We start from the raw sequence: 24636 nt of genomic DNA, 5'->3' as shown, positions 1-24636 counted from the left end.
ACACACACACACACACACACACATATATATACAGTAGTGTTCAGAATAATAGTAGTGCTATGTGACTAAAAAGATTAATCCAGGTTTTGAGTATATTTCTTATTGTTACATGGGAAACAAGGTACCAGTAGATTCAGTAGATTCTCACAAATCCAACAAGACCAACCATTCATGATATGCACACTCTTAAGGCTATGAAATTGGGCTATTAGTAAAAAAGTAGAAAAGGGGGTGTTCACAATAATAGTAGTGTGGCATTCAGTCAGTGAGTTCGTCAATTTTGTGGAACAAACAGGTGTGAATCAGGTGTCCCCTATATACGGATGAAGCCAGCACCTGTTGAACATGCTTTTCTCTTTGAAAGCCTGAGGAAAATGGGACATTCAAGACATTGTTCAGAAGAACAGCGTAGTTTGATTAAAAAGTTGATTGGAGAGGGGAAAACTTATACGCAGGTGCAAAAAATTATAGGCTGTTCATCTACAATGATCTCCAGTGCTTCAAAATGAACAAAAAAACCAGAGACGCGTGGAAGAAAATGGAAAACAACATCAAAATGGATAGAAGAATGGCCGTCTGAATCTTCCGAATGGTTTCCACCTGGCTGTCGCTCAGTTTCTGGCAAAATTTGATGCGGCGCTGCTCCACTCCTTGCAATGAAAATCCGACGAGCGTACTACACACGACCTCACACAAACGCTGCTGGCCAGCAAATGACGCAGTCGACAGGCGTGAAAAAATTCACGCATGCGCACGAAGGTTCAAGGTTGGCTCACGCAAGCAGGCTTGATTCAAAACCATCAGGTTTTTACTTTTACTTTTCTAACAGACCTCGTATGTGTGTGTGTGTGTGTGTGTGTGTGTGTATATATATATATATATATATACGTGGTCTATTAGAAAAGAAACCGACCTTTTTATTTTTTGTCAAAAACTATATGGATTTGAATCACGTGCGATTACATCAGACAAGCTTGAACCCTTGTGCGCATGCGTGAGTTTTTTCACACCTGTCGGTTGCGTCATTCGCCTGTGGGCAGGCTTTGAGTGAGGAGTGGTCCACCCCTCCCATCTATTTTTTCATTGTTTATGAATGGCTCAGAGACTGCCGCTTTGCTTGATCAAAATTTTTTCAGAAACTGTAAGGCACATCCGAGTGGACAGCATTCCAGAAATTCAGCTGGTTTTCGCTGAAAATTTTAAGGGCTGATGAGAGATTATGGAGTGTTACTGTCGCTTTAAGGACAACACACGGAGCCGGAGGGCACGCCACACTCTGAGCTGCCGTCGTCAGCCTGTTTCGAGCTGAAAACTTCCAAATTTAAGCCTCTGTTGACCCAGGACGTCGTGAGAGAACAGAGAAGTTTCAGAAGAGGTCAGGATCAGCAGTTTATCCGGACATTCCACTGTTAAAGGAGATTTGTAATGAAAGACGTGCGGACGGATTCGCGCGTCGGCAGGCAGCCGCTCATGGCCCGGCGCCACAGAGAAACACCTCCGTGTTGATAACCATTCGTAAAATTCAGGCGGCTTTCGATGGTTTTCAGTCGAGTAAGTATCCGAGAAACTGTTTAACAGCTGGGCATGTTCAAACTTGTCCCGTAACGCTTCCAATGGAGGTGTTTCTCTGTGGCGCCGGGCCATGAGCGGCTGCCTGCCGACGCGCGAATCCGTCCGCACGTCTTTCATTACAAAATCTCCTTTAACAGTGGAATGTTCGGATAAACTGCTGATCCTGACCTTTTCTGAAACTTCTCTGTTCTCTCACGTCCTGGGTCAACAGAGGCTTAAATTTGGAGGTTTTCAGCTCGAAACAGGTTGACGACGGCGGCTCGGAGCGCGGCGCGCCCTCCGGCTCCGTGGGTTGTCCTTAAAGCGACAGTAACACTCCATAATCTCTCATCAGCCCTTAAAATTTTCACCGAAAACCAGCTGAATATCTCGAATGGTGTCCACTCGGATGTGCCTTACAGTTTCTGAAAAAATTTTGATCAAGCAAAGCGGCAGTCTCTGAGCCATTCCTAAACAATGAAAAAATAGACGGGAGGGGTGGACCACTCCTCACTCAAAGCCTGCCCACAGGCGAATGATGCAACCGACAGGCATGACAAAACTCTCGCATGCCCACGAGGGTTCAAGCTTGTCTGATGTAATCGCACGTGATTCAAATCCATATAGTTTTTGAAAAAAATAATAAGGTCGATACTTTTCTAATAGACCTCGTATATACACACACACACACACACACACAAACACACACAAACATACAATCTCATTTCCAATGAAGTTGGGATGTTGTGTAAAATGTAAATAAAACAGAATACAATGATTTGCAAATCCTCTTGTACCTATATTCAATTGAATACACCACAAAGACAAGATATTTAATGTTAAAACTGATAAACTTTATTGTTTTTGTGCAAGTATTTGCTCATTTTGAAATGGATGCCTGCAACACGTTTCAAAAAAGTTTTGACAATGGTATGTTTACACTGTGTTACATCACCTTTCCTTCTAACAACACTCAATAAGCGTTTTGGAACTGAGGACACTAATTGTGAGTGTCATGACTGGGTATAAAAGGAGCATCCCCAAAAGGCTCAGCCATTCACTAAGCAAAGATGGGGCGAGGATCACTACTTTGTGAACCACTGCTTGAAAAAATAGTCCAACAGTTTAAGAACAATGTTTCTCAACATTTAATTGCAAGGAATTTGGGGATTTCATCATCTACAGTCCATAATATAATCAGAAGTGTTGTGTGTTGGGGGGGTTTGGCTGGACATTTTGGTGTTCTTTTCTTTTCTTTGCTCTCCAGGTGTTATGCAAACTGATTTATTATCTGTGGAGAAGGTGCTGGCAGAAGAGTCCTTCACCCTCATCAACGTGATATGCAGCACCTGTGGATGATGCTCACGTGCAACCTTAAGACTTTCAGCTGAAGGCAGATAATGAGATGGCGTTCTGCATTTAAGCCATGTGTGGTTCGAGCAGAATTGCCAGGAACACGACCTTGTGATGTTCGTTTGTGAGACGCTGAGGACCGCGCCTGGGTTTGACACATCGTGCCTGTGAAGGAGGACAGGTGAGGGACACATGCTGTCAGCACACATCAGAGGTGATTGATTGTCTGAATAAATGTTAATAGTAATGTGGTATTTTGTTACGGCAGTATATTTGAACATTGATGAGAATTGTGCAGCTCGCTTCTTACTGCCGTGGCGTGCGGACTGATGATCCTCCACCTGTTGTGAGAAGCTGCTCATTTACATAAAGCTTAAAATTCAGACCTGAATGTGTTGCTGATAGTGTGTGCCTTTGAAGGATATTAGTTATAGCTGCTGACTTACCTCACTTTTTCTATCCTTCACAGAATCGTTTGGTCGTGTCCACCTGGGGGGTGTTTGGCGGTGAACGTGAGTCCAGAAGCGCCGGGCTTCGTCCCTTTGGGCGCTGGAGAGCGCGCCGTCCTTCACTCCGCCAGATAAACGCACTTTTATGTTTGTACACAGAGTAATGCACAAAAGGGGGAAAATAAAATTGTTTTGTTTTTCTGGAACCGCTTTCTGGTTATTTAGCGCTGGGTTCAGTCAGACGCAGGTCCGCTCCTCAACCTGCATCGGCACATAACAAGAAGATTCAGAGAATCTGGAGAACTTTCTACACGTAAGCAGCAAGGCCAAAACCCAACACTGAATGCCTGTGACCTTTGATCCCTCAGGTGCACTGCATTAAAAACAGACATCATTGTGTAAAGGATCTTACCATGTGGGCTCAGGAACACTTCAGAAAACCATTGTCAGTTAACACAGTTCGTCGCTACAAGTGCAAGTTAAAACTCTACCATGCAAAGCGAAAGCCATACATCAGCAAAATCCAGAAACACCGCCGCCTTCTCTGGGCCCGAGCTCATTTGAAATGGACAGACGCAAAGTGGAAAAGTTTGCTGTGGTCTGATGAGTCCACATTTCAAATTGTTTTAGGAAATCATGGACGTTGTGTCCTCCGGACAAAAGAGGAGAAACACCATCCAAATTATTACCAGCGCAAAGTTTAAAAGCCAACATCTGTGATGGTATGGGGGTGTGTTAGTGCCCATGGCATGGGCAACTTACACATCTGTGATGGCACCATTAATGTTGAAAGGTACATCCAGGTTTTGGAGCAACACATGCTGCCATCCAAGCAACGTCTTTTTCAGGGACGTCCCTGCTTATTTCAGCTAGACAATGCCAAGCCACATTCTGCACGTGTTACAACAGTGTGACTTCATAGTAAAAGAGTGCCGGTACTAGACTGGCCTGTCTGCAGTCCAGACCTGTCACACTGAAAATGTGTGGCACATTATGAAGCGCAAAATATGACAATGGAGACCCCTGACTGTTGAACAAATGAAGTCATACATCAAGCAAGAATGGGAAAGAATTCTACCTACAAAGCTTCAACAATTAGTGTCCTCAGTTCCCCAACGCTTACTGAGTGTTGTTAGAAGGAAAGGTGATGTAACACAGTGGTAGACATACCACTGTCAAAGCTTTTTGAAATGTGTTGCAGGCATCCATTTCAAAATGAGCAAATATTTGCACAAAAAACAATAAAGTTGATCAGTTTGAACATTAAATATCTTGTCTTTGTGGTGTATTCAATTGAATATAGGTTCCCATTCAATTCACAGTGTTTCCGGACCTGACAGTTATTTGTTAATACTGTTTGTGTTTCACCCAGATGGACAAAGGTTTGATTTAATAGTTTTGGATCCTCCATGGGAAAACAAGTCTATTAAAAGGAGTCGCAGGTAACTGGCATTGAGAAGGTTAAGAAATTTTCAAGGTGAGGTGGCTGCTTTTATCATAATTACTTTTTTCTTCTCTTGAAATGAAGGTATAGTTCTTTGCCTTCATCGCAGCTGAAACGGCTCCCCATCCCCCTGTTGGCATCCCCGAATTGTTTGGTGGTCACTTGGGTAACAAATCGGCCCAGCCACCTGCAGTTTGTCTATGATGAGCTATACCCACACTGGGATGTGGAGGTTGTGGCTGAGTGGTTCTGGGTTAAGGTTCAGAAACTTTGAAAGCACTTCAATATGAAAACAATGTAATTCCATGTGTTTTATGAGCCTGCTTATTTATTTATTATTTATTTTTGTCAGGTTACCACATCTGGGCACTTTGTATTTCCACTGGATTCTCCGCATAAGAAGCCTTATGAAGTGCTGGTCCTTGGTCGATACCAATCCCTTTCAAACGACTCTCCAAGGTAAAAAAAAAAAAAAAAAAAAAAAAAAAGTTTGATTTGCATTCAATAAGCCAAATCAATGTTATCCACATGAATGTGCCATGACAATTTCAAATACTCCGGTCAAAGTTCACAGCTACCCACTTAGTAAAAAAAGCTGCATTACTGGAGTGTGATCCATTATTATCTTGCACTTTAAAGTTAATTTAGCATTTTTAAGCAGTGTTAAAGCAGCATGCCAGGTCCACATTGTTCAGTGGGTGGTTGTCACAACAGTGCGAATGGGCTGCAAAAATGGAAATGGATAATTTGCCCAAACAAGGTACCGTACATTGTATGCGATCAGCCATACGTCCTCCACACTTATCCAACAAAATTACAACATCCTGAAGAGCGTGATGAGTGAACGAATTTAGTAAGTTTTAATTTTTATTTTTACTTTTTTCTGTTACATTTCCAAATAACCCCAGTCAAATATTTGATAAAGTAATATTTATATTACGGTATTATGGTATACTACCGCATAGATCTAATGATTATAGTGTCATACTGTGAAGTACAGTGCACTGGTTACCAATTTAAATAGATAAAGATGAATGGGCAAATGAATGAGATAGCTAGCTAGCTAGCTAGCTAGATACAGTGCATCTGGAAAGTATTCGCTGCACTTCACTTTTTCCACATTTTCTGATGTTACAGCCTTATTCCAAAATGGATTAAATTCTCTTCTTTCCTCAAAATTCTACACACAATACCTCATAATGACAATGTGAAAAGTTTTTTTTTGGAGATTTTGTAAATTTATTAAATATAAAAAAGCTCGGAAATCACATGTACATAAGTATTCACAGCCTTTGCCATGAAGCTCAAAATTGAGCTTCCTGTTTCCACTGATTATCCTTGAGATGTTTACACACCTTAATTGGAGTCCACCTGTGGCAAATTCAGTTGAATGGATATGATCTGGAAAGGCACACACAGTGTGTGAATTATACCGCGTTTTTTGGGGGTGCTCACTTGCAGCGCGGGGATTGGGGGGGGGGCGCGTACACGTGCCTCAGAGCGATGACTTACTCAAAACAGCCATTATTACAAGCCTGTGCACTTACTTGCCTCATGTTAGCACAACACATCACATACAACCTCCACACACGCATCAAATTTGAATCAAATGTAAACAAGGAATCAAGTCTGCACTAAGACACATCAACAAACCAACCAGTGACAGCACACACACACACCCACACACACGCACACACAAAAGCAGCCAACACAGTGCTAACACTTAATAGTTTATACAGATTAGCCCTTACTTTCAAACGGAAGCGACCACACAGGCCTGGGATCAGCTTCTTTTGCTCTTGGCCCAGAAGCCCATGATGAGGATAGGTGACGACCTGATTTAATCCAGGCTGGGTTGAATCTCTCCAAAGGAGGTCCATTAAGATCCACAAAAAGGAGCGATGAGAGGATGTTTTCATGTACAGTGTAAAAAATTTGAGCAATGTTTACTCAGAACAATAGTGGCAACAAAGTGACACATAATATAATTGAATAGATTTTAAGTTCTACATATTTAATGAAAAAAATTGAATATATTAACTAAAACGTAACCAAAAAATTAAGTACATGTTAATAAAATGTGTTGGATTTAGTAATAGCACACCACATGATGAGTTATCTTGCCAAAAAATATTTCGTAAATTCTAGTCAGTTTCACACAAAAGCTGATTCATATTTACTAAGTATCTGAGCAAAAATCATTTAGATTTACAAAATACAGTTGTATGTAAAAGTTTGGGCACCCCTGATGATTTCTTTTTTTTTATATACTTATTTTTATTTTTCATTATAACATAAATCACATTTTAAAAGAACGATAACACATCAGAACAAAGTGGCATGTGACAATTGACAACATATTACTTTTTCACAATACAATCTTAAATAGGTCCCAGTTTACATCACCGAAGTTTGAATTCTGTCCATTTTGTCCACAGCTCTTCACATTTTGGTAGCTGTAGTCTTATGATATATGTAAGCATTTCCATATTGTAGATGTCATCCACTATTTCTCTCCAGTTGCCCAAGGTGGGAGTGGTGGCCTTGTACCACTTTTGCGTAATTGCTTTTCTTGTGGCCGCCAAAAGAATCTTCACCAAGTATCGGTCTTTAGTTGGGATTGCAATGTCTGTTAAATATGCTAAATACAATACTGTACATGTATTGGGTAGCTCATATCCCAGTATGTCTTTTAATTCTTTCCGAACATTATCCCAGTAGCTTGTCAACTTAATACAATGCCAAAATATATGTGTGTGGTTAACATCCTGCTCTCCACACAATCTCCAGCAAGGTTGATGTACAGACAGTGAACTCTTCTTTATCTTTGGAGTAATGAAAAAACATACAATATTTTTCCAGCAAAACATTTTCCACATTTTAGAACTCGATGTGTCCTGTTGTGTTACACAGATGTCATACCACATTTCATCACTTATCTCCGTCTTTAGTTCTTTTTTCCATTTATCTCTTATGTATAATGTTGAAGTTTTACTGTTACCTACCAAGCCTTGATACAATTTTGAAATGAGTTTTCCAGATATATTCTTGTATGTGTTACTTAGTACTTCTGTAATTGCATTTATTTTCCCTGTAAGACCTGGTCTTATTTCCTTGCGGTAATAGTCCCGAATCTGAAGATACATATAAAAATCTTGTTTGTCCAAGTCAAATTCTCTTTGTAGAGTCTGAAAGGTCTTAATTTCACCTGTTTTGATTAATTTGCTAAACATAGTCAGGCCTCTGTTTGACCATTCCTTAAATTTTGAGTTCATGATTCCTGGTTTGAGGTTTGTGTCATATGCCAACCAACTAAAGATTTAGTAGAACAGTCGATGGTACACCAGCAAATCAAAGATTTCATCTGTGCGGTGTAATAATAATTTTGTAAGTTTGGAAGTGCCAATCCCCCCTCTTTCTTAGGTATTTGAAGTGTTGAGTATTTGATTCTTGGTTTCCTCCCATTCCAAATAAATCTTGAGATTTTTTTATCCCACTCTACAAATTGTGAGGTGGGTATTGGCACCGGCAAACATTGGAACAGATACAAAATTCTGGGTAGTACATTCATCTTAATTATATCAATTCTTGCATTCATATCGAGTAACAGTATTCCCCACTTCTCCATATCTTTGTATATTTCCTGGTTAAGAGGAATATAGTTTATTTTGTACAGATTGTGTTGTGAAAGTGTAGTGACACGGACCCACAACAGGGGGGCGCAAATGAACGGCCAATAGATGAGCCAAAAAGTAACAATTTAATGTTGTGAAACGTGCACAACGAAATGCAGACAATCTCAGAATATAATTACAGTCAAATCACAAACGTGACGTGTGGGCAGGCTCGAGGATAGAAGACGTCTGTCCTGAGAAGAGCCGGAACCACAAGATTTCTGCTGCCACAGAACCTGGTGAATACTGGAGCCGCCAAGTCCCGAATTCCCAGGTGATCACCGTCCCCGACTGTCGGATCTGGTACTGCTGGCGAGAACAAAGACAGTCAAGTGTGGGTGTGTGTACACCCAGTAACAACAACGGTGGGAATGCCACCTCCACCTCTCACTCAATATTCAGTAGAGTACCGCAGTGATTCCTCAGAGGAAAAGAGTGCCATCCTGCACTCACTCAGCTTCCACAGAAAAAGGAACCGGTACTCCTGCAAACACTCACAATATACAGATATATTGCAAAAGAAACGGCTGAGGATATTACCTCCAAGGAAGTATGATATCTCGGCAACGAGGTAGAGATGACGTCTGGTCTTTATGGAGTGCGATGATGAGAATGTGTGACAGCTGTCAGGAATTAATGAGTGACAGCTGTCACTCCCGGCTGTGTCCGTGGCGGCAGCGCCCTCTCGTGCCTGAAGCCCGCACTTCAGGCAGGGCGCCCTTTGGTGGTGGGCCAGCAGTACATCCTCTTCTGGCGGCCCACACAACAGGACCCCCTCCTCAACGGGCACCTCCTGGCGCCCGACCAGGCTTGTCCGGGTGCCTGCGGTAGAAATCGGCCAGGAGGGCCGGGTCCAGGATGAAGCTCCTCTTCACCCAGGAGCGTTCTTCGGGTCCATACCCTTCCCAGTCCACCAAATACTGGAACCCCCGCCCATTCGACGGACGTCCAGGAGCCGGCGCACCGTCCAGCCGGCTCCCCGTCAATGATCCGGGCAGGAGGCGGCGCCGGACCGGGAGCACAGAGGGGTGAGGTGTGGTGAGGCTTGAGTCTGGACACATGAAAAACCGGTGGATCCGCAGTGAAGCTGGGAGTCGGAGCTTCACTGCGGCAGGACTGAGGATTTGAGGATCTTGAAAGGTCCAATGTAACGGTCATCAACTTGGGGGAGTCCACTTGGAGGGGGATGTCTTCGTGGACAGCCACACCTCCTGCCCGGGCTGGTAAGCAGGGGCCGGGATCGCCGGCGGTCCGCATGGTCTTCGCCCTCGTCCGGGCCTTCAACAAGGCAGAACGGGCGGAGCGCCACACCCGACGGCACTTCCGCAGGTGGGCCTGGACCGAGGGCACACCGACCTCTCCCTCCACCACGGGAAACAATGGGGGCTGACACCCCAAACACACCTCAACGGGGAGAGGCCAGGTGGCAGAGGACACCTGGCTGTTATGCGCATACTCGATCCAGGCCAGATGTTCACGATCCAGGCCGTCGGGTGTCAATCAATTCAATCAATCAATTTTTTTTATATAGCGCCAAATCACAACAAACAGTTGCCCCAAGGCGCCTTATACTGCAAGGCAAGGCCATACAATAATTATGTAAAACCCCAACGGTCAAAACGACCCCCTGTGAGCAAGCACTTGGCTACAGTGGGAAGGAAAAACTCCCTTTTAACAGGAAGAAACCTCCAGCAGAACCAGGCTCAGGGAGGGGCAGTCTTCTGCTGGGACTGGTTGGGGCTGAGGGAGAGAACCAGGAAAAAGACATGCTGTGGAGGGGAGCAGAGATCGATCACTAATGATTAAATGCAGAGTGGTGCATACAGAGCAAAAGAGAAAGAAACAGTGCATCGTGGGAACCCCCCAGCAGTCTACGTCTATAGCAGCATAACTAAGGGATGGTTCAGGGTCACCTGATCCAGCCCTAACTATAAGCTTTAGCAAAAAGGAAAGTTTTAAGCCTAATCTTAAAAGTAGAGAGGGTGTCCGTCTCCCTGATCTGAATTGGGAGCTGGTTCCACAGGAGAGGAGCCTGAAAGCTGAAGGCTCTGCCTCCCATTCTACTCTTACAAACCCTAGGAACTACAAGTAAGCCTGCAGTCTGAGAGCGAAGTGCTCTATTGGGGTGATATGGTACTACGAGGTCCTAAGATAAGATGGGACCTGATTATTCAAAACCTTATAAGTAAGAAGAGAATTTTAAATTCTATTCTAGAGTTAACAGGAAGCCATTGAAGAGAGGCCAATATGGGTGAGATATGCTCTCTCCTTCTAGTCCCCGTTAGTACTCTAGCTGCAGCATTTTGAATTAACTGAAGGCTTTTTAGGGAACTTTTAGGACACCTGATAATAATGAATTACAATAGTCCAGCCTAGAGGAAATAAATGCATGAATTAGTTTTTCAGCATCACTCTGAGACAAGACCTTCTAATTTTAGAGATATTGCGTAAATGCAAAAAAGCAGTCCTACATATTTGTTTAATATGCGCTTTGAATGACATCCTGATCAAAAATGACTCCAAGATTTCTCACAGTATTACTAGAGGTCAGGGTAATGCCATCCAGAGTAAGGATGTGATTAGACACCATGTTCTAAGATTTGTGGGGCCAAGTACAATAACTTCAGTTTTATCTGAGTTTAAAAGCAGGAAATTAGAGGTCATCCATGTCTTTATGTCTGTAAGACAATCCTGCAGTTTAGCTAATTGGTGTGTGTCCTCTGGCTTCATGGATAGATAAAGCTGGATATCATCTGCGTAACAATGAAAATTTAAACAATACCGTCTAATAATACTGCCTAAGGGAAGCATGTATAAAGTGAAGCACAGCACAGAACCTTGTGGAACTCCATAATTAACTTTAGTGTGTGAAGAAGATTCCCCATTACATGAACAAATTGTAATCTATTAGACAAATATGATTCAAACCACCGCAGCGCAGTGCCTTTAATACCTATGGCATGCTCTAATCTCTGTAATAAAAGTTTATGGTCAGCAGTATCAAAAGCAGCACTGAGGTGTAACAGAACAAGCACAGAGATGAGTCCACTGTCCGAGGCCATAAGAAGATCATTTGTAACCTTCACTAATGCTGTTTCTGTACTATGATGAATTCTAAAACCTGACTGAAACTCTTCAAATAGACCATTCCTCTGCAGATGATCAGTTAGCTGTTTTACAACTACCCTTTCAAGATTTTTGAGAGAAAAGGAAGGTTGGAGATTGGCCTATAATTAGCTAAGATAGCTGGGTCAAGTGATGGCTTTTAAGTAATGGTTTAATTACTGCCACCTTAAAAGCCTGTGGTACATAGCCAACTAACAAAGATAGATTGATCATATTTAAGATCGAAGCATTAAATAATGGTAGGGCTTCCTTGAGCACCTGGTAGGAATGGGGTCTAATAAACATGATGGTTTGGATGAAGTAACTAATGAAAATAACTCAGACAGAACAATCGGAGAGAAAGAGTCTAACCAAATACCGGCATCACTGAAAGCAGCCAAAGATAATGATACATCTTTGGGATGGTTATGAGTAATTTTTTCTCTAATAGTTAAAATTTTGTTAGCAAAGAAAGTCATGAAGTCATTACTAGTTAAAGTTAATGGAATACTCAGCTCAATAGAGCTCTCGACTCTTTGTCAGCCTGGCTACAGTGCTGAAAAGAAACCTGGGGTTGTTCTTATTTTCTTCAATTAGTGATGAGTAGAAAGATGTCCTGAAAATCTTTGGTGGAAGTTGAAGAAAATGGTCCATGACAAGGCTCCAACCTGCAAAGCTGATCTGGCAACAGCAATCGGAGAAAGTTGGAGCCAGATTGATGAAGAGTACTGTTTGTCACTCATTAAGTCCATGCCTCAGAGACTGCAAGCTGTTATAAAAGCCAGAGGTGGTGCAACAAAATACTAGTGATGTGTTGGAGCGTTCTTTTGTTTTTCATGATTCCATATTTTTTTTCCTCAGAATTGAGTGATTACATATTTTTTCCCTCTGCTTGGTCTAAAAAAGTAAGCGTTACTGACTGCCACAATTTTTTTTCCTGATTTCTTATAGTGTTTCTTAAAGCCAGAAAGTTGCCATTTGAAATGACTTTAGTTTTGTGTCATGTCTGTGATCTGCTTTTTTTCTACAAAATTAAACACCTGAATGAACATCCTCCGAGGCCGGTGATTCCATAATTTTTGCCAGGGGTTGTAGCAGCTTAACGAACATTTCGGCCACACACTCGCACACTGCTTTGATCACCTGTTCTACACACGCATACCCACGCGGCTCGTTCAGCAATTGTGAACACACGCACGCAGCACGTCTGTATCAGTGTGCCGAAAAATTGCTGATGTCCACGTTTTCCGCAATTCCTGTGCTAGTCAGACGACATACGGGATCAAGACAGCGTCCAGTTTAGAAATGAATGCCACATTCCACTGTTACAGGAGTTTTTTGTCATGGAAAGAGGATCGGAGGAATCCCGCGCGTTGCGGCAGAGCTACATGGCGCAAAGCAACACCGTGATGAAGCCTCACAGGACATGTTGGGGCATGTCCAGCTCATGCTCAATTTCTCGGATATTCACACGACTGAAAAGCAACCGGAAGCCGTCTGAAAGCCACCTGAAAGCCGTCCTGAGAGACCAACATGGAGGTGGTTTTGTCCCGCGCCATGAACGGCACGGTGGCGCATTCATCCATCTTTTTCCATGAAAAAAACTCCTGTAACAGTGGAATGTGCCGAAAAAGTGCTGATGTCCATGCCTTCTGCCTTTTGTGAAAGTCAGACGACGTCCCGGATCAACAAAGCCTTCACGTTGGAAATCTGGTTGTTTCAGCGGGGTTTGAGCCTGTCGATCGGCACTCGGAGCGCGGTCTTTAAACCGTCTGGAGCACTCCTTAATCTGTGTAATCCCCGTAAAATCGTCCCTGAAAGCCATATTAATTTTCCGAATGGTGTCCACCTGGAGGTCTCTCACAGTTTCAAGAAACAATTGATGCAGCAAAGCTCCAAATCATTCCGCCATTTCCTTAACGACGAGAGGGGTGGACCAGTGCTCACTCAAAGCCTGCTCACAGGCGAATGACGCAACCGACAGGCGTGAAAAAACTCACGCATGCGCACGAAGGTTCAAGCTTGGCTCATGTAAAAACATATGAATCAAATCCATATATTTTTTGCATAAAATAAAAAGGTCCGATACTTTTCTAACAGCATCCAGGGACACAACAAGTACACTCAGCATTCTGAGGCTTTTGTTTGCTTTCTGAGCGTGTCTGTGCGTTCGCAGCAGGCACACATTTCCCACAACCCACTGCATGACCAAAATCCAATACGGTGGGTATGTAATCCCCCCCACACACACAAATGTCTAGATCCATCTCTGTTGTGAAGTCCACAATTTATTATTTTATTTTACCATGATATCTCTGCTAATAAATGCACCTGGAGATTTCATCAAAAGCTCATATGGATCAGTAAATATCTGTGATCAGTTGATATTGGTACTTCATGAGCAAGTCACAATATGAAGACATACGAGAAAAAATCCTCCCTTACTCACAATATCTCCACTACCAGTGTAGCTAGAGAGATTATCGAAAGCTGATATTGACTAGAAATTACTTTGCCATCATTGGTGAAATGTAGTCATGAGTTTGGAGTCAGTGTATCAAGAAGAGAATAATCAGATTATTGTAAATGTTTAATTCAAGAGTATCACAGAATGAAGCTTAATAGATTGTTATTCTGTGTTAAAAATGTTCATCTACAGGCTCAATACAAGTTCAACCTTTATGTTTTGAAAAGTACCCTGACAGAACTGTCTCTGTAATATGTGACGATTCGATCAGGACCGTCATTCCTGGAGGGAACCAAGTCGTTATTGGACGCTGCCAGATGTGTCGGATATTTGAAACGGCAGCGTGACGGACACAGTGACGGAGCCGCTGCCACTGCAGGAGTGTAATCTTGCTGCTTTGTGTGAAATGGCCAAGACCTTCCTGTAGTGGATGGGGCACCAGGACAAATGCGTCCAGCTACTCGACCCCGAGGAAGGCTGTACATCACATCTTGACTTGTTCTCTCAGGTGACAGAGAACAAATCTGATTGGGCCACGGTGGTAACCACTGATGGGACAGGAATATGTCATACCACCACACGCAGCCTTCCTGCTTTCTGATTTAACAAGAATACAACCACTTTTAGCTGTGATACAGCAATGGTTTTTGGTAGCATAAATACACATACATACGTACACACACACACACACACACACACACACACACACACACACACACACACCACACACACACACACACACACACACACACACACACACAACACACCATATATATACAGTAGTGTTCAGAATAATAGTAGTGCTATGTGACTAAAAAGATTAATCCAGGTTTGAGTATATTTCTTATTGTTACATGGGAAACAGGTACCAGTAATTCAGTAGATTCTCACAAATCCAACAAGACCAACCATTCATGATATGCACACTCTTAAGGCTATGAAATTGGGCTATTAGTAAAAAAGTAGAAAAGGGGGTGTTCACAATAATAGTAGTGTGGCATTCAGTCAGTGAGTTCGTCAATTTTGTGGAACAAACAGGTGTGAATCAGGTGTCCCTATATACGGAATGAAGCCAGCACCTGTTGAACCTAGCTTTTCTCTTTGAAAGCCTGAGGAAAATGGGACATTCAAGACATTGTTCAGAAGAACAGCGTAGTTTGATTAAAAAGTTGATTGGAGAGGGAAACTTATACGCAGGGTGCAAAAAATTATAGGCTGTTCATCTACAATGATCTCCAGTGCTTCAAAATGAACAAAAAAACCAGAGACCGCGTGGAAGAAAATGGAAAACAACATCAAAATGGATAGAAGAATGGCCGTCTGAATCTTTCCGAATGGTTTCCACCTGGCTGTCGCTCAGTTTCTGGCAAAATTTGATGCGGCGCTGCTCCACTCCTTGCAATGAAAATCCGACGAGCGTACTACACACGACCTCACACAAACGCTGCTGGCCAGCAAATGACGCAGTCGACAGGCGTGAAAAAATTCACGGCATGCGCACGAAGGTTCAAGGTTGGCTCACGCAAGGCAGGCTTGATTCAAAACCATCAGGTTTTTACTTTTACTTTTCTAACATACCTCGGATGTGTGTGTGTGTGTGTGTGTTGTGTGTATACTATATAATATATATATAGTATAGTGGTCTATTAGAAAAGAAACCGCCTTTTTATTTTTGTCAAAAACTATATGGATTTGAATCACGTGCGATTACATCAGACAAGCTTGAACCCTTGTGCGCATGCGTGAGTTTTTCACACCTGTCGGTTGCGTCATTCGCCTGTGGGCAGGCTTTGAGTGAGGAGTGGTCCACCCCTCCCATCTATTTTTTCATTGTTTATGAATGGCTCAGAGACTGCCGCTTTGCTTGATCAAAATTTTTTCAGAAACTGTAAGGCACATCCGAGTGGACAGCATTCCAGAAATTCAGCTGGTTTTCGCTGAAATTTTAAGGGCTGATGAGAGATTATGGAGTGTTACTGTCGCTTTAAGGACACACACGGAGCCGGAGGGCCACGCCACACTCTGAGCTGCCGTCGTCAGCCTGTTTCGAGCTGAAAACTTCCAAATTTAAGCCTCTGTTGACCCAGGACGTCGTGAGAGAACAGAGAAGTTTCAGAAGAGGTCAGGATCAGCAGTTATTCCGGACATTCCACTGTTAAAGGAGATTTTGTAATGAAAGACGTGCGGACGGATTCGCGCGTCGGCAGGCAGCCGCTCATGGCCCGGCGCCACAGAGAAACACCTCCGTGTTGATAACCATTCGTAAAATTCAGGCGGCTTTCGATGGTTTTCAGTCGAGTAAGTATCCGAGAAACTGTTTAACAGCTGGGCATGTTCAAACTTGTCCCGTAACGCTTCCAATGGAGGTGTTTCTCTGTGGCGCCGGGCCATGAGCGGCTGCCTGCCGACGCGCGAATCCGTCCGCACGTCTTTCATTACAAAATCTCCTTAACAGTGGAATGTTCGGATAAACTGCTGATCCTGACCTTTTCTGAAACTTCTCTGTTCTCTCACGTCCTGGGTCAACAGAGGCTTAAATTTGGAGGTTTTCAGCTCGAAACAGGTTGACCGACGGCGGCTCGGAGCGCGGCGCGCCCTCCGGCTCCGTGGGTTGTCCTTAAAGCGACAGTAACACTCCATAATCTCTCATCAGCCCTTAAAATTTTCACCGAAAACCAGCTGAATATCTCGAATGGTGTCCACTCGGATGTGCCTTACAGTTTCTGAAAAAATTTTGATCAAGCAAAGCGGCAGTCTCTGAGCCATTCCTAAACAATGAAAAAATAGACGGGAGGGGTGGACCACTCCTCACTCAAAGCCTGCCCACAGGCGAATGATGCAACCGACAGGCATGACAAAACTCTCGCATGCCCACGAGGGTTCAAGCTTGTCTGATGTAATCGCACGTGATTCAAATCCATATAGTTTTTGAAAAAAATAATAAGGTCGGATACTTTTCTAATAGACCTCGTATATACACACACACACACACACACACAAACACACACACACATACAACCCCAGTTCCAATGAAGTTGGGACGTTGTGTAAAATGTAAATAAAAACAGAATACAATGATTTGCAAATCCTCTTGAACCTATATTCAATTGAATACACCACAAAGACAAGATATTTAATGTTAAAACTGATAAACTTTATTGTTTTTGTGCAAGTATTTGCTCATTTTGAAATGGATGCCTGCAACACGTTTCAAAAAAGTTTTTGACAATGGTATGTTTACCACTGTGTTACATCACCTTTCCTTCTAACAACACTCAATAAGCGTTTTGGAACTGAGGACACTAATTGTGAGTGTCATGACTGGGTATAAAAGGAGCATCCCCAAAAGGCTCAGCCATTCACAAGCAAAGATGGGGCGAGGATCACTACTTTGTGAACCACTGCTTGAAAAAATAGTCCAACAGTTTAAGAACAATGTTTCTCAACATTTAATTGCAAGGAATTTGGGGATTTCATCATCTACAGTCCATAATATAATCAGAAGTGTTGTGTGTTGGGGGGGTTTGGCTGGACATTTTGGTGTTCTTTTCTTTTCTTTGCTCTCCAGGTGTTATGCAAACTGATTTATTATCTGTGGAGAAGGTGCTGGCAGAAGAGTCCTTCACCCTCATCAACGTGATATGCAGCACCTGTGGATGATGCTCACGTGCAACCTTAAGACTTCAGCTGAAGCAGATAATGAGATGGCGTTCTGCATTTAAGCCATGTGTGGTTCGAGCAGAATTGCCAGGAACACGACCTTGTGATGTTCGTTTGTGAGACGCTGAGGACCGCGCCTGGGTTTGACACATCGTGCCTGTGAAGGAGGACAGGTGAGGGACACATGCTGTCAGCACACATCAGAGGTGATTGATTGTCTGAATAAATGTTAATAGTAATGTGGTATTTTGTTACGCAGTATATTTGAACATTGATGAGAATTGTGCAGCTCGCTTCTTACTGCCGTGGCGTGCGGACTGATGATCCTCCACCTGTTGTGAGAAGCTGCTCATTTACATAAAGCTTAAAATTCAGACCTGAATGTGTTGCTGATAGTGTGTGCCTTTGAAGGATATTAGTTATAGCTGCTGACTTACCTCACTTTTTCTATCCTTCACAGAATCGGTTTGTCGTGTCCACCTGGGGGGTGTTTGGCGGTGAACGTGAGTCCAGAAGCGCCGGGCTTCGATCCCTTTGGGCGCTGGAGAGCGCGCCGTCCTTCACTCCGCCAGATAAACGCACTTTTATGTTTGTACACAGAGTAATGCACAAAAGGGGGAAAATAAAATTGTTTTGTTTTTTCTGGAACCGCTTTCTGGTTATTTAGCGCTGGGTTCAGTCAGACGCAGGTCCGCTCCTCAACCTGCATCGGCACATAACAAGAAGATTCAGAGAATCTGGAGAACTTTCTACACGTAAGCAGCAAGGCCAAAACCCAACACTGAATGCCTGTGACCTTTGATCCCTCAGGTGGCACTGCATTAAAAACAGACATCATTGTGTAAAGGATCTTACCATGTGGGCTCAGGAACACTTCAGAAACCATTGTCAGTTAACACAGTTCGTCGCTACAAGTGCAGTTAAAACTCTACCATGCAAAGCGAAAGCCATACATCAGCAAAATCCAGAAACACCGCCGCCTTCTCTGGGCCCGAGCTCATTTGAAATGGACAGACGCAAAGTGGAAAAGTTTGCTGTGGTCTGATGAGTCCACATTTCAATTGTTTTAGGAAATCATGGACGTTGTGTCCTCCGGACAAAAGAGGAGAAACACCATCCAAATTATTACCAGCGCAAAGTTTAAAAGCCAACATCTGTGATGGTATGGGGGTGTGTTAGTGCCCATGGCATGGGCAACTTACACATCTGTGATGGCACCATTAATGTTGAAAGGTACATCCAGGTTTTGGAGCAACACATGCTGCCATCCAAGCAACGTCTTTTTCAGGGACGTCCCTGCTTATTTCAGCTAGACAATGCCAAGCCACATTCTGCACGTGTTACAACAGTGTGACTTCATAGTAAAAGAGTGCCGGTACTAGACTGGCCTGTCTGCAGTCCAGACCTGTCACACTGAAAATGTGTGGCACATATGAAGCGCAAAATATGACAATGGAGACCCCTGACTGTTGAACAAATGAAGTCATACATCAAGCAAGAATGGGAAAGAATTCTACCTACAAAGCTTCAACAATTAGTGTCCTCAGTTCCCCAACGCTTACTGAGTGTTGTTAGAAGGAAAGGTGATGTAACACAGTGGTAGACATACCACTGTCAAGCTTTTTGAAATGTGTTGCAGGCATCCATTTCAAAATGAGCAAATATTTGCACAAAAACAATAAAGTTGATCAGTTGAACATTAAATATCTTGTCTTTGTGGTGTATTCAATTGAATATAGGTTCCCATTCAATTCACAGTGTTTCCGGACCTGACAGTTATTTGTTAATACTGTTTGTGTTTCACCAGATGGACAAAGGTTTGATTTAATAGTTTTGGATCCTCCATGGGAAACAAGTCTATTAAAGGAGTCGCAGGTAACTGGCATTGAGAAGGTTTAAGAAATTTTTCAAGGTGAGGTGGCTGCTTTTATCATAATTACTTTTTTCTTCTCTTGAAATGAAGGTATAGTTCTTTAGCCTTCATCGCAGCTGAAACGGCTCCCCATCCCCCTGTTGGCATCCCCGAATTGTTTGGTGGTCACTTGGGTAACAAATCGGCCCAGCCACCTGCAGTTTGTCTATGATGAGCTATACCCACACTGGGATGTGGAGGTTGTGGCTGAGTGGTTCTGGGTTAAGGTTCAGAAACTTTGAAAGCACTTCAATATGAAAACAATGTAATTCCATGTGTTTTATGAGCCTGCTTATTTATTTATTATTTATTTTTGTCAGGTTACCACATCTGGGCACTTTGTATTTCCACTGGATTCTCCGCATAAGAAGCCTTATGAAGTGCTGGTCCTTGGTCGATACCAATCCCTTTCAAACGACTCTCCAAGGTAAAAAAAAAAAAAAAAAAAAAAAAAGTTTGATTTGCATTCAATAAGCCAAATCAATGTTATCCACATGAATGTGCCATGACAATTTCAAATACTCCGGTCAAAGTTCACAGCTACCCACTTAGTAAAAAAAGCTGCATTACTGGAGTGTGATCCATTATTATCTTGCACTTTAAAGTTAATTTAGCATTTTTAAGCAGTGTTAAAGCAGCATGCCAGGTCCACATTGTTCAGTGGGTGGTTGTCACAACAGTGCGAATGGGCTGCAAAAATGGAAATGGATAATTTGCCCAAACAAGGTACCGTACATTGTATGCGATCAGCCATACGTCCTCCACACTTATCCAACAAAATTACAACATCCTGAAGAGCGTGATGAGTGAACGAATTTAGTAAGTTTTAATTTTTATTTTTACTTTTTTCTGTTACATTTCCAAATAACCCAGTCAAATATTTGATAAAGTAATATTTATATTACGGTATTATGGTATACTACCGCATAGATCTAACTGATTATAGTGTCATACTGTGAAGTACAGTGCACTGGTTACCAATTTAAATAGATAAAGATGAATGGGCAAATGAATGAGATAGCTAGCTAGCTAGCTAGCTAGATACAGTGCATCTGGAAAGTATTCGCTGCACTTCATTTTTCCACATTTTCTGATGTTACAGCTTATTCCAAACTGGCTTAAATTCTCTTTCTTTCCTCAAAATTCTACACACAATACCTCATAATGACAATGTGAAAAGTTTTTTTTTGGAGATTTTGTAAATTTATTTAAATATAAAAAGCTCGGAAATCACATGTACATAAGTATTCACAGCCTTTGCCATGAAGCTCAAAATGAGCTTCCTGTTTCCACTGATTATCCTTGAGATGTTTACACACTTAATTGGAGTCCACCTGTGGCAAATTCAGTTGAATGGATATGATCTGGAAAGGCACACACAGTGTGTGAATTATACCGCGTTTTTTGGGGGTGCTCACTTGCAGCGCGGGGATTGGGGGGGGGCGCGTACACGTGCCTCAGAGCGATGACTTACTCAAAACAGCCATTATTACAAGCCTGTGCACTTACTTGCCTCATGTTAGCAAACACATCACATACAACCTCCACACACGCATCAATTTGAATCAAATGTAAACAAGGAATCAAGTCTGCACTAAGAACATCAACAAACCAAACCAGTGACAGCACACACACACACCCACACACACGCACACACAAAGCAGCCAACACAGTGCTAACACTTAATAGTTTATACAGATTAGCCCTTACTTTCAAACGGAAGCGACCACACAGGCCTGGGATCAGCTTCTTTTGCTCTTGGCCCAGAAGCCCTGATGAGGATAGGTGACGACCTGATTAATCCAGGCTGGGTTGAATCTCTCCAAAGGAGGTCCATTAAGATCCACAAAAAGGAGCGATGAGAGGATGTTTTCATGTACAGTGTAAAAATTTGAGCAATGTTTACTCAGAACAATAGTGGCAACAAAGTGACACATAATATAATTGAATAGATTTTAAGTTCTACATATTTAATGAAAAAAATTGAATATATTAACTAAACGTAACCAAAAAATTAAGTACATGTTAATAAAATGTGTTGGATTTAGTAATAGCACACCACATGATGAGTTATCTTGCCAAAAAATATTTCGTAAATTCTAGTCAGTTTCACACAAAAGCTGATTCATATTTACTAAGTATCTGAGCAAAATCATTTAGATTTACAAATACAGTTGTATGTAAAAGTTTGGGCACCCCTGATGATTTCTTTTTTTTTATATACTTATTTTTATTTTTCATTATAACATAAATCACATTTTAAAAGAACGATAACACATCAGAACAAAGTGGCATGTGACAATTGACAACATATTACTTTTTCACAATACAATCTTAAATAGGTCCCAGTTTACATCACCGAAGTTTGAATTCTGTCCATTTTGTCCACAGCTCTTCACATTTTGGTAGCTGTAGTCTTATGATATATGTAAGCCTTTCCATATTGTAGATGTCATCCACTATTTCTCTCCAGTTGCCCAAGGTGGGAGTGGTGGCCTTGTACCACTTTTGCGTAATTGCTTTTCTTGTGGCCGCCAAAAGAATCTTCACCAAGTATCGGTCTTTAGTTGGGATTGCAATGTCTGTTAAATATGCTAAATACAATACTGTACATGTATTGGGTAGCTCATATCCCAGTATGTCTTTTAATTCTTTCGAACATTATCCCAGTAGCTTGTCAACTTAATACAATGCCAAAATATATGTGTGTGGTTAACATCCTGCTCTCCACACAATCTCCAGCAAGGTTGATGTACAGACAGTGAACTCTTCTTTATCTTTGGAGTAATGAAAAAACATACAATATTTTTTCCAGCAAAACATTTTCCACATTTTAGAACTCGATGTGTCCTGTTGTGTTACACAGATGTCATACCACATTTCATCACTTATCTCCGTCTTTAGTTCTTTTTTCCATTTATCTCTTATGTATAATGTTGAAGTTTTACTGTTACCTACCAAGCCTTGATACAATTTTGAAATGAGTTTTCCAGATATATTCTTGTATGTGTTACTTAGTACTTCTGTAATTGCATTTATTTCCCTGTAAGACCTGGTCTTATTTCCTTGCGGTAATAGTCCCGAATCTGAAGATACATATAAAATCTTGTTTGTCCAAGTCAAATTCTCTTTGTAGAGTCTGAAAGGTCTTAATTTCACCTGTTTTGATTAATTTGCTAAACATAGTCAGGCCTCTGTTTGACCATTCCTTAAATTTTGAGTTCATGATTCCTGGTTTGAGGTTGTGTCATATGCCAACCAACTAAAGATTTAGTAGAACAGTCGATGGTACACCAGCAAATCAAAGATTTCATCTGTGCGGTGTAATAATAATTTTGTAAGTTTGGAAGTGCCAATCCCCCCTCTTTCTTAGGTATTTGAAGTGTTGAGTATTTGATTCTTGGTTTCCTCCCATTCCAAATAATCTTGAGATTTTTTTATCCACTCTACAAATTGTGAGGTGGGTATTGGCACCGGCAACATTGGAACAGATACAAAATTCTGGGTAGTACATTCATCTTAATTATATCAATTCTTGCATTCATATCGAGTAACAGTATTCCCCACTTCTCCATATCTTTGTATATTTCCTGGTTAAGAGGAATATAGTTTATTTTGTACAGATTGTGTTGTGAAAGTGTAGTGACACGGACCCACAACAGGGGGCGCAAATGAACGGCCAATAGATGAGCCAAAAAGTAACAATTTAATGTTGTGAAACGTGCACAACGAAATGCAGACAATCTCAGAATATAATTACAGTCAAATCACAACGTGACGTGTGGGCAGGCTCGAGGATAGAAGACGTCTGTCCTGAGAAGAGCCGGAACCACAAGATTTCTGCTGCCACAGAACCTGGTGAATACTGGAGCCGCCAAGTCCCGAATTCCAGGTGATCACCGTCCCCGACTGTCGGATCTGGTACTGCTGGCGAGAACAAAGACAGTCAAGTGTGGTGTGTGTACACCCAGTAACAACAACGGTGGGAATGCCACCTCCACCTCTCACTCAATATTCAGTAGAGTACCGCAGTGATTCCTCAGAGGAAAAGAGTGCCATCCTGCACTCACTCAGCTTCCACAGAAAAAGGAACCGGTACTCCTGCAAACACTCACAATATACAGATATATTGCAAAAGAAACGGCTGAGGATATTACCTCCAAGGAAGTATGATATCTCGGCAACGAGGTAGAGATGACGTCTGGTCTTTATGGAGTGCGATGATGAAGAATGTGTGACAGCTGTCAGGAATAATGAGTGACAGCTGTCACTCCCGGCTGTGTCCGTGGCGGCAGCGCCCTCTCGTGCCTGAAGCCCGCACTTCAGGCAGGGCGCCCTTTGGTGGTGGGCCAGCAGTACATCCTCTTCTGGCGGCCCACACAACAGGACCCCCTCCTCAACGGGCACCTCCTGGCGCTCCGACCAGGCTGTCCGGGTGCCTGCGGTAGAAATCGGCCAGGAGGGCCGGGTCCAGGATGAAGCTCCTCTTCACCCAGGAGCGTTCTTCGGGTCCATACCCTTCCCAGTCCACCAAATACTGGAACCCCCGGCCCATTCGACGGACGTCCAGGAGCCGGCGCACCGTCCAAGCCGGCTCCCCGTCAATGATCCGGGCAGGAGGCGGCGCCGGACCGGGAGCACAGAGGGGTGAGGTGTGGTGAGGCTTGAGTCTGGACACATGAAAAAACGGGTGGATCCGCAGTGAAGCTGGGAGTCGGAGCTTCACTGCGGCAGGACTGAGGATTTTGAGGATCTTGAAAGGTCCAATGTAACGGTCCATCAACTTGGGGGAGTCCACTTGGAGGGGGATGTCCTTCGTGGACAGCCACACCTCCTGCCCGGGCTGGTAAGCAGGGGCCGGGGATCGCCGGCGGTCCGCATGGGTCTTCGCCCTCGTCCGGGCCTTCAACAAGGCAGAACGGGCGGAGCGCCACACCCGACGGCACTTCCGCAGGTGGGCCTGGACCGAGGGCACACCGACCTCTCCCTCCACCACGGGAAACAATGGGGGCTGACACCCC

At 42.9% G+C, this 24636-nt stretch overlaps 1 protein-coding gene across 1 annotated transcript in view; it reads left to right on the top strand.

Moving 5' to 3' along the window:
* The window catches only part of mettl4 (methyltransferase like 4), a 76678-nt gene that overhangs the window by 16281 nt on the left and 35761 nt on the right, over positions 1-24636 (top strand). The window contains exons 4-6 of the mRNA XM_034170927.1: positions 4726-4795; positions 4882-5056; positions 5150-5256. Of these exons, the coding sequence (XP_034026818.1) occupies positions 4726-4795; positions 4882-5056; positions 5150-5256 (352 nt within the window). The remainder of the gene's footprint in view (positions 1-4725; positions 4796-4881; positions 5057-5149; positions 5257-24636) is intronic.

Source organism: Thalassophryne amazonica, chromosome 1 (assembly GCF_902500255.1).
Source record: "Thalassophryne amazonica chromosome 1, fThaAma1.1, whole genome shotgun sequence".
Classification (NCBI taxonomy): domain Eukaryota; kingdom Metazoa; phylum Chordata; class Actinopteri; order Batrachoidiformes; family Batrachoididae; genus Thalassophryne; species Thalassophryne amazonica.
Note: the sequence above shows the minus strand (reverse complement) of the source record. Positions and strands in the feature narration are given on the sequence as shown.